Consider the following 13,979-nt stretch of genomic DNA (forward strand, 5'->3'; position numbering starts at 1 on the left):
GCTGTTCTGTTCCTGTAGGGTGGTCTAGCAGCATCCTTGGCTCTACTCACTAGATGTCAGCAGCGCCCTCCAGTGCGGCAACCTAAAATGTGTCCCACTGTTGCCAGATGTCCCCTGGGAGGCAGCCCCCTTGCCCCACACTGCTCCAGGCACATTTTATGCATACATACACAATATCCTCTGTTCTGAAATTGTACATAAGAGTAAAATCATACGGTATTTGTCTCTTCTCTGACTTATTTCACTTAGCATTATATACCCTGTAGGCCCACTCATGCTGCTGCAAATGGCAAGATCCCTTTTTTATGGTGGAGTTAGTCCATTGTATATAAATACATCTTCCTTATTCATTCATCTATGGTGGGATGCTTGGGTTGCTTACATATATTACCTGTTGTGAGTAATGCTGCAATAAACATTGGGGTGCATGTATCTTTTTGAGGTAATGTTTTCATTTTCTTTGGGGGAGTACCCAGTACTGGAATTAATGGATATATGATTAATCCTGTCTTCAGTTTTTGAGGAAACTCTAAACTGTTTTTCCACATTGGCCTGTGCACAATATTCTGGGTCTTAACTTTCTTCACTGACCTCAGAGGTCATCCTGTCATGATTATTTGTGGTGCTTAAGCTGCAGTTTGTTCTTAGGCAGATCTCTTTTGTATTGTACACACCTGTTGAAGCAACTTTAGCTTCTATACCAGAATTACAACTCATGAACCTAATTTTTATTAAAATAGGTGATTTGAGAAGCATTATTTCTGCTTACATCGCATCATTCCTTTCTGAAATTAATAGTGGTAAAAACCAAACTTAATGTGGTCACATTTCTGGCTTTGTGTCTGTGTTTTTGCCCTGACTTAACCACAACTTGATTCCACCCCTGCCCCAGGTAAGAAAATTGTGGCCCTGGTTTAAAAGCAAGGTGGCAAAAATTATTGTGAATGTGCTTTTTTATATGTTTCACCTCCCTGTTTTTTCTGGGGGAACAATGGCATTCATAAGCAAAAGGCACTAAATTTGACTTACCTTTTAGAAACTTAAATTTCTTCAGAAGATCAGCACCTACAAAAGAGTCACAGAGGTACAAGAGAAGTCCACTGAAAAACACCCCTTCACAGCTGACATTGCTGGAGTGGGGCCTGGAGCTGACGTAGCATATGGCCACCTGGAATCATCAAGCAGACATAGCATGGGCATTTCAAAAAGCAAGCAAAACATCTATACTTTAGCTGAGTGAGCCAGTACCTTCCGTTTTAGCTATTTCAGGGTAAGGTAAAGGAGGTAAATTCTTTTATTGAAATTTAAATAGATTGGTTATTTAAACTCTGTAGCTCTTTTATTTAATGTGCCAAGTTTTAATCTATTTAAGTCTTGTTTCTCTTAATGAAGGACAGTTAGGATTAGTAGTAAGAAACAAAACAGGCCTCTCCATGTTAACTGCCTTCCACACAAAGACATACTTAAGATTTAAATGTTTTGATTACAAATTGTTTATTCTCATCAATAAGGTAATCAGCTTTTCATTTACATGAACTTCAATTTTCAATCAGACAGAAGCTTCAAATGGTACATGATTTTAAGTAGGCTCCACACCTAGTGTGGATCCCAGTGTGGGGCTTGAACTCAAAACCCTGAGATCAAGACCTGAGCTGAAATCAAGACTTGGATGCCTAACTGACTGAGCCACCCAGGCACCCCCAAGAGTGCATAATTTTTTATTTATTTGGGAGAGACCGCGAGAGAGAGAGCACAAGTAGGGGGAGCGGCAGGCAGAGGGAGAGGAGGAACCAATGTGGGGCTCAATCCCAGGACCCTAGGACCATGACTTGATCCAAAGACAGATGCTTAACTGAGCCACCAGGTGCCCCAGGGTAGGTGATATTTAAAATTTAGTTCAGTATGGCTTGCATGTACAGAATATAACTTTACAGAAATTACAGGGTTAATAAGATAGTTGGGGAGACCTTGAGAACAATGAAATGGCTTAATATGTGGACCTGACCATTTGGCTCCAAATACAGGTTTCACTGCTTCGTAGCTAGTAGGAGACCTTGAGCAGCTTCCTTCATTTACCATACCTCAGTCCCTTGTCTGGGGGAGAGAACAGTAGTACCTGTTTCATACGACTGTTTTGTGGAATAAATACTGTTAAGATGTTAAGTAGGTATTCAGTGAGTGTTAGCTGTTGTTACACAACGCAGTCTTTAATATGTAATAACATCTAGAGCCCTGGACCCTGGGGTAGAGGATTTTGGAGATACCATTAAAGGCACTATTACACCTGATGGTTTTTAAGGTTCCTCCTGCCTCTAAAATTCTACAATTCATGGTCCAACCCACAGTGTAGATTACTGAAATTTCATAAGAATAAGAATGTAAAGTGTTTATGCTATTTGAATTAAAAATCAGTTCACACGGGGGCACCTGGGTGGCTTAGTGGGTTAAGCTGCTACCTTCGGCTCAGGTCATGATCTCAGGGTCCTGGGATTGAGTCCCGCATCGGGCTCTCTGCTCAGTGGGGAGCCTGCTTCCCTCTCTCTCTCTGCCTGCCTCTCTGTCTACTTGTGATCTCTCTCTGTCAAATAAATAAAATCTTAAAAAAAAAAAAATCAGTTCACAGGGGATGCCTGGGTGACTCAGTTAAGCTTCTGCCGTTGGCTTAGGTCATGATCCTAGGGTCCTGGGATTGAACTCCACGTTAGGCTCCCTGCCCAGCAGGGAGCCTGTTTCTCCCTGCTTCCCCTGCCCTCAACTTATGCTCTCTCTCAAATGAATAAAAAAAATCTTCAGGAGACAAACCATAAGTGACTCTTAACCACACAAAACAAACTGAGGGTTGCTGGGGGGAGGGGGGCGGTTGGGAGAGGGGGGTGGGGTTATGGACACTGGGGAGGGTATGTGCTATGGTGAGTGCTGTGAAGTGTGTAAACCTGGGGATTCACAGACCTGTACCCCTGGGGATAAAAATACATTATAAAAAATAAAAAAATAAAATTTAAAATTAAAAAAAATCTTCAAAAAAAAGTTTTCAGAATTGAATACAGTTGTATTTCAGTTTGAAAAATTGTGTATGTCAATACACGCACCAAAAAAGCCAAAGAGGAAATAATAGTCTACCAAAATATTACTGTTCCCATTACAAGTGATTTTTTTCCTTTATACCTTTCATTTTTTAAAAAAAAATTCCTTACAAAGAGTATATTATGTTAATGAATAGAATAAAATACTTTTTTTTTTTTTAATTTTTTTTATTTTTTAAGATTTTTTATTTATTCATTTGACAGCCGGAAATCACAAGTAGGTGGAGAAGCAGGCAGAGAGAGAGAGGAGGAAGCAGGCTCCCCGCCACACAGAGAGCCCAATGCGGGGCTTGATCCCAGGACTCTGGGACCATGACCTGAGCTGAAGGCAGAGGCCTCAACCCACTGAGCCACCCAGGCGCCCCAGAATAAAATACTTTTAAAACAATACTAATAGTCATAGAGGAAAGCTTAGTGGTGGAAGTCCTTAAAGTTCCAAAGGCCATCGGTGGTCTAAAGGTGTAAGTGACAGATTTTTAAAAAAACTAAAACTGATGGAGAACTTGAGATAGACAAGAAAAAGAGTGGAAAATGAGGAAACAATGGAAAAGAAAAATTCAGGAATAGAAAGTAGTGAAGTGACAGCTCTAAAGGTCTCCTGTGATCCCCTAAGTTGTTCAACAGTCACGGAGCTCCTCTTCTGCTTAAAACAGTGGCTAAGACACTGTGTACCTCTGAAGAACTGTGTCTTGTGGAGAAACATCATGTGATTATAAGATGGTCTGATAACTGCTTCTGTCCAAAGTCATGGGTAGGCTGCTCAGTGGAACTGACCTTTGAGCTAAGCTGTGCGTCTTCACTAGCTCACTGTGGAGCTAGTGAGGGATGGGGAGGGACAGTTGCCATCACATCTTGTGTGAGCCTTTGCAGTAGGTCACAGCCTCCTTTTTTGTCTCCACTTAGAATTTAAAATGGGAAAGAAATGGAAGTTGGGGTGCCTGGGTGGCTCAGTGGGTCAAGCCTCTGCCTTTGGCTCAGGTCATGAACTCACGGTTCTGAGACTGAGCCCTGCATCAGGCTCTCTGCTCAGCTCGCTCTCTGCCTACTTGTGATTTCTCCCTCTCTCTCTCTTTCAAATAAAATCTTAAAAAGAGAGAGAGAGATGGATGGAAGTAGATAAAAGCACAGTACCAGCCCTCTTCCCTTTACCTCTGGTCCAATGTTAAGGTAGCAGTCAATGGCCAACACAGGACTCTTGAAGTTATGGATGGCTTTGGGGAAGAGTTTGTAGGAAGCGTGCTGAAGGAACTTCTCCAGGAGAAACTGCGCAGGGGCTGCCAGTAGTGTATGTTCACTGTCGGGAGCACAGACATACTGAAGGGGCAAGATGGGTGCTAAGCTCTCTGACACCTGAAATCAGAGCCAAGATTATCATGGGAAATATGTCTGTCACTGGATGAAACAGGCAAGGAAAACCTGCATTGCATACTAACAGTCCCCAAATAAGAGCAGTAGCACAGTGACAGATGGTAGGGCTAAACATAAGTGTGTCATTCTAGGTTCTGAGAAAGTTCTTTCCCCTTGGGAGTAGGTTGGGTCTAACAACACACAGCAAGGGAAGGAGAAATGTAGGGTTCTTTGAAGGTTACTGCATTTAGCAACATTGTGAAGGCCCACAGGACGCCTTTCTCAGTGCTGCTGGACGTGGACGGGTTAAATCCCATCCCATCAGATCCAAAAAATAAAAGCAAAGAGGTTTCTAAGCTCCACTGGGGGAAATCACATATTATAAATGATAAGATACCAGTAAATCTCTTAGAAGAATTGGTTAGGTCCATGGAATTTACTCTCAACAGGTGCTGATTGGTATTACTTTCTTAGAAAATGGCAAAGGAACAGACAAGCATCTTAATTTACATTTCACTTATGTATTAAAGAATATAAAGATGTTAATTTTGCCAGTTTATGAAGAGAGAATGTTAAGTTTGAAACTTGAGATTTGATGGAATTGGTAAGCCTTAAGTCTAAAGAAAGGGAGATCTGTTGACTTCACATGTTCCATTTTGCTCTGGGTGAATCCTCAGTAAGGGGAATGAGACTGCAAACTTGGCATTAAGAACTGGTTCCCTGGGGGAGCCTGGGTGGCTCAGTGGTTTAAAGAACTGATTCCCTTATGTTATCTCACTTTCCAGTCAAGTGCCAAGGGCTTAATGCCAGTGCCACATAAGTACTGGTAAGAAACTGTCTTAACTTTCAACAGTAGAATCAAGCTTGCAAACTTACCATGATCTTTGGTTTAATGATAAAGTCCCGTTGCCCTCCAACCTGAACATGTTTCTTCATGAGACTGAAGTTATTAAAGCGGCAGATGAGCAGGCCACTACTGTTTGTTCTCAGGTTAAAGTCAACATCTTCACAGAAATACCTGAATCATAATCACAGGGATAGGTCTTTGACTATCTGTCACATCCCAGCCATGTTCACCACACACAGATGCATCATAGCTGTTAGGAGACAGACTCAGAATCAGCCTTGCCTTCTGGAGCTGGCTGGTCCTCTTAGCACTGGCCTGTGAACCCCCTAAATTGGGCACTGCAGTCATTAAAAGGAGGAGAAAGTGAGATGGCTTTGGCCCAGATAAAGGGGCCAAGATGCCAAAGGGGCCTTAGGCATTCCTGAACTGAAACAGGACTGCACGTTCTATATACTCCTGTGGGAAATGAACACAGACATGCTCCCAGTTTAAAAATCCTGGCTGCAAACAACATGAAACAGCTCCAGCATATTCTAATAGTTACAGAGGTGGTGGCTGACCTAAGAGGGACTAAATGATCCCTGACATTCCTCACTTGGCCATCTTGGATTTTCTAGGATGGGGATGTTACTTATTCGGGAGGCAAGACCAGGGCTAGCCTGCTGATTCCGGCCTGTTGGCCCTTCCCTGAAGGATCCAAATCTCTGGATTTTACTAACATTTAGGGAAGAGGATTAACTTCCAAGTTCTGAGGATGAAAGAGTTCACCTTCAATGGATTATGGGTCCACACACTGATTTGTGTTGATGTAATAGTTTTTCTCCCTGTTTTAGTTCTTGTTGAATAATGGGATAGCTAAAGTAGGTTTTGTAAGCACTTCATGTTGTAATTCCTGTTTTTTTAAGGGTCTGGGTCAGTTTGAGGGATTATGAAGGGGCACTTTGGGGCTTGTGATCCACTCCCCCTCCTTGTCCATAAAAGGAGATTCTTGGTTTTTCAAAGACCAAATCAAAGGAGTAGACCCATTATAGGTGTCAGAGTTGGACCGAAGCAACCAGTAGGTGCCAGGATTACTTTCCTCCAGGAGGCCTGACTTACCTGTTGAAGTCATACTGTACATTCTGAGTCAAGTCTATGTTAAGGAGAATGAAGTCATGCACATGGCACCTAGAAAATGGGGCTTTCAGGCTCTGAGAATTCAACTTGCTGCTCCATTTCTGTATGCCCAGGATTGCATAGTGGATGATTTTTGGTGTTGCTTCAATATGCTGCAAGACACTCTTCAAGGACACATTCTTACTGGAAACTCCTGCTTCCATGGGCTGGCTATGAAATGTAAAATTGGTTTAAATACAAGATCAGTAAATATTACTGAGGGTTGTTTATTAAGGGCTAACACTACTATACAGTATTAATATCTGTAAAGGATAAAATGAGCTGGTTTACTTTATATTAGACTGGGATAGAAAAGAAGGTCAATCCTAGCTTTCATGCTGCCTGTTACTGCTAACTTAAGGGAGCTGTCTTGGGGGTAGGGCCTACCATGTTAAGGCAGAGAAAGAAAGCCATCCCATCTCAAAATGAAGCACATTTTGAAGGTTAGAAGCACGTAGTATACTTCTGGTAATTATGGTGTAACAAAGGAATATTTGAAAACATCACTGGCTTCATACCCGCAAGTGGAAACAGACACAATGTGTGAGCCAGAAGGGCCTAAAGGTCACCTTGAAGTGTTTCGGGGTGGGGTGGGGGGAGCTGCTTATATTTTGGGGCCATTTATTGCTTAGGACTTCTCCAGGTTTAGCATTTCCTGGTCCTCATGGACCCATTTTCACCACTGTCCTAGGAAGGAGAATCACTGATTTTGGCTCAACCCTAATTTCAGAAGTGAGAAGGACTTTCCCTTTTCATCCAGGTAGTTACAGAGCAGAGCTGGGGTTAAAAAGCAGGTCTGACTCAGGAGCCAGTAGACTTTATAAAACTTTATAGCAGACCAAAGCCATGATGCAGAAATAGCCCAGGAGTGTAATGGCACACTGAATCTCTATGAATTGAAGAGAGTGCTAGTGAGGGTAGTCTCCTGAATCATTGTTTTGCTCTGGAAAGCTGCACCTCTCTCATTTACTTCCATGCATGACTATAGCCAAGGAAAGGATCTTCACAGCATTAGATAATACTTCCCTAGAATGGCTTGGCAAGTACTACTACCTGCTCTGATCCTGAACACTGTGAATGTTCCACAGAACACACGAGTCATCCATCACAACGATGAAAGGCCAGACACACTGGCGTTTAACTCCCAGTTCTTCCAGGCGGTTCCTCTCCAGTTCCAGATTGTGGTAGGACAGCTCCTTAATGAGAAACCTGGCAGCACCTGGAAGGCAACATAACCACAGCTGTACCTCTTTCACTCAGGCTTGACCCAACACCCCCCCACCGCCCCCACCACCCCAGACAACCTTCTTTCCAAGGCATGCCTGTTCAAGTGGTGAGCCTGCAGGGTGGGAGGGTCAACGAATTGTTCAGAGCAGTGGTTCTCAAATGAGTAAAAATAAGGAGTCGTCTGTTTAAAATGCTGATTCTGGAACCTATCACCAGAGTTGCACTTTAAGTCTGATAAAAGGCCAAAAACCAGAGCAGTCTTTGATGATGCAGATGATTCATGCACTACACTTTAAGGGGTACTACAAGAATCCAGTTTCCCTGATGGGAAAAAGGATACCATGTAGAGGAAAAACACGTATAACTGGTTAGTTCCTTTTAAAGCTGTAAGATGCGCTCTCAGTCCTAGAAGCAGCCACTTGCATGTCCTGCTCTAGCGAGTAGCCAGGGTTGCGGTGAGTGGGTATGCTGCTTATACTAATGTATCCCCTGCTTTAGGAGATCGACAGCAGTGTTCTTTGAAGAAGATTCTGGAAACTGGCATCCTTTCCCTAGATGGGCTTTTTGCAAGAGGTGGTATGGTATAGTAAAAGACTGGAGCCAAGCTAGTAACATTTAATCCTGGTTCCACCACTTTCTAGCCGTGTGACAGTGAAAAAGTTAAATCCCCTATGCCTTGGCTTTTCCATCTATAAGAAGGCAATGATAATGTCCACTTCACAGGATTGTTGTATGGTGTTCACGACAGTGTCTAACATGTGGTAAGTACTTAGTATTAGAGATTATTAAGAAGATGATGATCATCAGATCCACCCATGTTGTTGCAAATGGCAAGATTTCATTCTTTCTATGACTGAATGATATTCCATTGTGTATATATGCCACATTGTTATCCTTTTTCACGTATCAATGGACACTTAGGTTGCTTCTGTAATTTGGCTATTATAAATAATGGTAACTCAAGCCAGTCAGAGAAAGCAAATACCACATGATTGTACTCATAGGTAGAATTTAAGAAACAAAATGAATGAAGAAAAGAAGAAAAAAAGACAAACCAAAAAAAAAAAAAAAAAAAAAACAGTTACCTATAGAGAACAGATGGTTACAGGGAAAAGGGGTAGAGGTTGGGTGAAATAGGTGAAGTGCATTAAGAGTACACTTACCTTGATGAACACTGAATAATATATGGAATTGGTGAATCACTATATTGTACATCTAAAACATAACACCATATGCTAACTATACTGGAATTAGAATTTAAAAAAATTAAGAAGATGATACTCATCACAGCCAAATTTTATATGAGTGGGCTACCTGAAAATGAAAATGTAGGTAATGAAATGAAGAGATTAAACAAAGCTATTAGATCTATGGAGGAACCAGACAAACAGTTTGAATAGATCAAGGGTACTACTAGAGATTAAGGAAAATCTACCTTCCAAGAACATTTGTGTAATACTTTGTATTCTCAATGTAGTAAGGACCATATATGAAAAGCCCACAACTAACATTGTAATGGTAAAAGACTGAAAGCTTTTTCTCTAGGATAGAACAAGACAAGGATTATTCCATTGTACCACTGCCACTTGTATTTAACACAGTACTAGAAATCCTAGCCAGAGTGATTAGGCAAGAAAAAGAAAAGGCACTGAGGTTGGAAAGGAAGAAGTAAAATTATCTGTTTGTAGGCACACGACTTTACATGTAGAAAGCCATAAATATTCCACACACACATACAAACTGTTAGAAATAATAAACATGAATTCAGCAAAGTTGCAGATACAAAACAAAAAACCAGTTGTGTCTCAATACACTAACAATAATCTAAAAGGGAAATTAAGAAAACAATTCCATTTACAATGGCATCAAAAAGAATAAAATACTTAGGAATATATGTTTAACCAAGCATGTGAAAGATATGTACATAAAAAAGTACAAAACATTGCTGAAAAAAAGTAAACATGACATGGGTAAATGGAAAGACATCCATGGTCATGGATGGGGAGATGTAATATTGTTGAGATGTCAATATTATTCAAAGTGATCCACAGATTTAATGCAATCCCTATCAAAATCTTAATGATTTATGTGTGTACAGAAATTTAAAAAGAATCCATCCTTAAATTAATGTGGAATCTTAAGGGACCTTCAATAGCCAAAATAATGTTGAAAAAAGAACAAAGTTGGAAATCTCATAGTTGGCTGATTTCAAAACTTACTGTAAAATGATAGTAATCAAAAAAATATGGTAGTGACATAAAGAAAGACATATAGGCCAGGAGGATAAGAATGCAGAGCCCAGCAGTAAGGGCCCAAGCCCTAAGGACCTGTACAGTCAAATGATTTTTGACAAAGGTGCCAAGACCATTCAATGGGAAAAGGACAATTTCTTCAGCAGATGGTATTAGAAAAACTGATATTCCCATGCAAAAGAATGAAGCTGGACCGTTACCATAGACTATATAAAACTAAAATGGATCAAAGATCTAACTATAAGAGCTAAAACTATAAAACTGTTAAAAGAAAACAGGTGAAAATCTTGCTGTTGTATGTAGCAATGATTTGTTGGCTAGGACACCAAAAGCATAGCCAATGGAAGAAGAAAACGTATAGTTGGACTGCATCAAGATTTAAAATATCTGAGCACCCATAACCAGCAAGGAAATTGAAGAAGCAGTAATCAAAAATCTCCCAACAGACAAAGAGCCCAGGGCCAGATGCCTTTCCATGGGAATTCTACCAAACATGTAAAGAAGAAATAATTCCTATTCTTCTGAAGCTGTTTCAAAAAGTAGAAATGGAAGGGAAACTTCCAAACTCTACAAAGCCAGCATTACCTTGGTCCCAAAACCATACAGAGACCCCACCAAAAAAGATAATTACAGACCAATATCCCTGATGAACATGGATGCAAAAATTCTAACCAAAATACTAACCAATAAAATCCAATAGTACATTAAAAGGATTATTCACCATGACCAAGTGGGATTTATTCCTAGGCTGCAAGTTCAACATCTGCAAATCAATCAATATGATATACTACATAAGTAAAAGGACAAGAACCATATGATCCTCTGATGTAGAAAAAGCATTTGACAAAGTACAGCATCCTTTCTTGTTCGAAACTCTTCATAGTGTAGAGATAGAAGGAACATCTCAGTATCATAAAAGCCATATTGAAAAGCTCACAGCAAATATCATCCTCAATGGGGAAAAACTGAGAGCTTTTCCCTTAAGATCAGGAACATGGCAGGGATGTCCACTATCACCACTGCTGTTCAACATAGTAGTAGAAGTCCTAGCCTCAGCAATCAGACAACATAAAGTAATAAAATACATTCTAATTGGCAACGAAGGAGTCAAACTCTCATTGTTTGCAGATGGCATGACACTCTACGTGGAAAACCCAAAAGACTCCACCCCAAAGTTGCTAGAACTCATACAGGATTTCAGCAAAGTGGCAGGATATAAAATCAATGCACAGAAATCAGTTACATTCCTATACACCAACAAGGAGACAAGAAAGGGAAATTAAGGAGTTGATCCCACTTATAATTGTACCACAAACCATAAGATGCCTAGGAATAAACCTAACCAAAGAGGCAAAGGATCTATACTCAGACAACTACAGAACACTCATGAAAGGAATTGAGGAAGGCACAAAGAAATGGAAAAATGTTCCATGCCCATGGATTGGAAGAGCAAACATTATTAAAATGTTGATGCTGGGGTACCCGGGTTGCTCAGTGGGTTAAGCCTCTGCCTTCGGCTCAGGTCATGATCTTGGGGTCCTGGGATCGAGCCCCGCATCAGGCTCTCTGCTCAGCCTGAGAGAGCCTGCTTCTCCATCTCTCTCTCTGCCTGCCTCTCTGCCTACTTGTGATCTCTCTGTGTCAAATAAATAAAATTTTTAAAAAATAATGATAAAAAAATGTCGATGCTTTCCAGAGCAATCTACACACTCAATGCAATCCCTATCAAAATACCATCTACTTCTTTTCACAGAATGGGAACAAATAATCCTAAAAGTTATATGGAACCAGAAAAGTCCCCAAGTAGTCAAAGGAATGTTGAAATAGAAAGCCAAAGCTGGTGGGATCACAGTCCCGGACTGCAAGCTCTATTACAAAGCTGTCATCATCAAGACAGTATGGTACTGGCACAAAAACAGACACATAGATAAACAGAATGGAATAGAAAGCCCAGAAATGGACCCTCAACTCTATGGTCAACTAATCTTTGATAAAGCAAGGAAGAATGTCCAATGGAAAAAAGACAGTCTCTTCAACAAATGGTGTTGGGAAGATTGGACAGCCACATTCAAAAGAATGAAATGACCATTTCCTTACACCACATGCAAGAAGAGACTCAAAATGGATGAAAGACCTCAATGTGAGACAAGAATCCATCAAAATCTTGAGGAGAACACAGACAGCAATCTCTTTGACCTCAGCCACAGCAACTTCTTCCTAGAAACATCGCCAAAGGCAAGGGAAGCAAGGGCAAAAATAAACTATTGGGACTTCATCAAGATCAAAAGCTTTTGCAGAGCAAAGGAAATAGTCAACAAAACCAAAGGACAACTGACAGAATGGGAGAAGATATTTGCAAATGACATATCAGATAAAGGGCTGGTATCCAAAATCTATAAAGAGCTTATCCATCTCAACACCCAAAGAACAAATAATCCAATCAAGAAATGGGCAGAAGACATGAACAGACATTTCTTCAAAGAATACATCCAAATGGCCAACAGACACATGAAAAAGTGCTCAGCATCACTCAGCATCAGGGAAATGAAAATCAAAACAACAATGTGACACCTCACACCAATCAGAATGGCTAAAATTAATAAGTCAGGAAATGACAAATGTTGGAGAGGATGTGGATAAAGGGGAACCCTCCTACACTGTTGGTGGGAATGCAAGCTGGTGCAGCCACTCTGGAAAACAGCATGGAAATTCCTCAGAAAGTTAAAAATAGAGCTACCCTACGACCCAGCAATCACCTACTGGGTATTTACCCCAAAGATACAAATGTAGTGATCCGAAGGGGCACATGCACCTGAATGTTTATAGCAGAACTGTCCACAATAGGCAAACTATGGAACGAACTTAGATGTCCATCAACAGATGAATGGATAAAGAAGCTGTGGTGTGTGTGTGTATATATATATATACCATATATATGTATATGCCATATATATGTGTATGTATACATACATACACACACCTACACAATGGAATACTATGCAGCCATAAAAAGAAATGAAATCTTGCCATTTGCAATGATGTGGATGGAACTAGAGTGTATTATGCTGAGTGAAATAAGTCAATCAGAGAAAGACAATTATCATCTCTCTGATAGGAGGAATTTGAGAGGCAAGGCAGGGGGGTCATAGGGGGTACAGAAGGAAAAAGATGAAAAGATGAAACCAGGGAGGGAGACATACCATAAGAGACCCTTAATCTCAGGAAACAAACAGGGTTGCTGGAGGTGGGGAGGGATAGGATGGCTGGGTGATGGACATTGGGGAGGGTATGTCCTATGGTGGGTGCTATGAATTGTGTAAGACTGATGATTCACAGAACTGTACCCCTGAAGCAAATAATGTATTAATGTTAATAATTTAAAAAGAACATTTTGCTAAGGGGAATAACTCAGACACAAAAGAACAAATATTATAAAGGGGCGCCTGGGTGGCTCAGTGGGTTGGGCCTCTGCCTTCGGCTCGGATCTTAGTCTCAGGGTCCTGGGTTCAAGCCCTGCATCAGGCTCTCTGCTCAGTGGGGAGCCTGCTTCCCCCCTCTCTCTGCCTGCCTCTGCCTACTTGTGATCTCTGTCAAATAAATAAATTAAATATTTAAAATTAAATTAAAAAAGAACATATATTGTATGATCAAGCTTACATGACATACTTCAAGTAGGCAAATTTACAGACACAAAATAGAATGGTGGCTGCCAGGAAAGGGGGAAATAAGGAGTTAATCTTCCGTGATACAGAGTTTGAGTTTTGTGAGCTGACCAGAGTTCTGGAGATTAGTTGCAAAACAATATGAATATGGTGAATGCTACTGAACTGGACCCTTAAAAATGGCTAAGATGGTAAATTTTATGCTTTTTTTATAAATAAAAAATTAAAAATTAAAAATAGTTTGCATGTATGTCATTGGCATATATGTTAGTTTCTCCTCAAATTATTGCAAAAATGGCAAAACTGGCATTAAGCAAATTCATTCAGATCTGGGATGAGGAAATTCACCTAAAGACTGGTAAGGCACAGAAGGGGGTGGGTTAATTTGAGGATCATATTCATATGG

General features: G+C 40.6%; 1 protein-coding gene across 9 annotated transcripts in view; it reads right to left on the bottom strand.

Moving 5' to 3' along the window:
• Nucleotides 1-13,979, bottom strand: part of GREB1L (GREB1 like retinoic acid receptor coactivator) — a 272,164-nt gene that overhangs the window by 3,124 nt on the left and 255,061 nt on the right. For 8 of the 9 annotated variants that reach the window (XM_059138916.1, XM_059138915.1, XM_059138914.1 and 5 more), the window contains 5 exons: nt 7,486-7,651; nt 6,376-6,603; nt 5,307-5,448; nt 4,233-4,433; nt 1,030-1,168 (listed from right to left, as the gene is read on the bottom strand). In XM_059138916.1, coding sequence (XP_058994899.1) covers nt 1,030-1,168; nt 4,233-4,433; nt 5,307-5,448; nt 6,376-6,603; nt 7,486-7,651 — 876 coding nt within the window. The remainder of the gene's footprint in view (nt 1-1,029; nt 1,169-4,232; nt 4,434-5,306; nt 5,449-6,375; nt 6,604-7,485; nt 7,652-13,979) is intronic. The other variant, XM_059138920.1, reaches the window with a different exon arrangement.

The sequence above is a fragment of the Mustela lutreola genome, chromosome 11 (genome assembly GCF_030435805.1).
Source record: "Mustela lutreola isolate mMusLut2 chromosome 11, mMusLut2.pri, whole genome shotgun sequence".
Lineage (NCBI taxonomy): Eukaryota > Metazoa > Chordata > Mammalia > Carnivora > Mustelidae > Mustela > Mustela lutreola.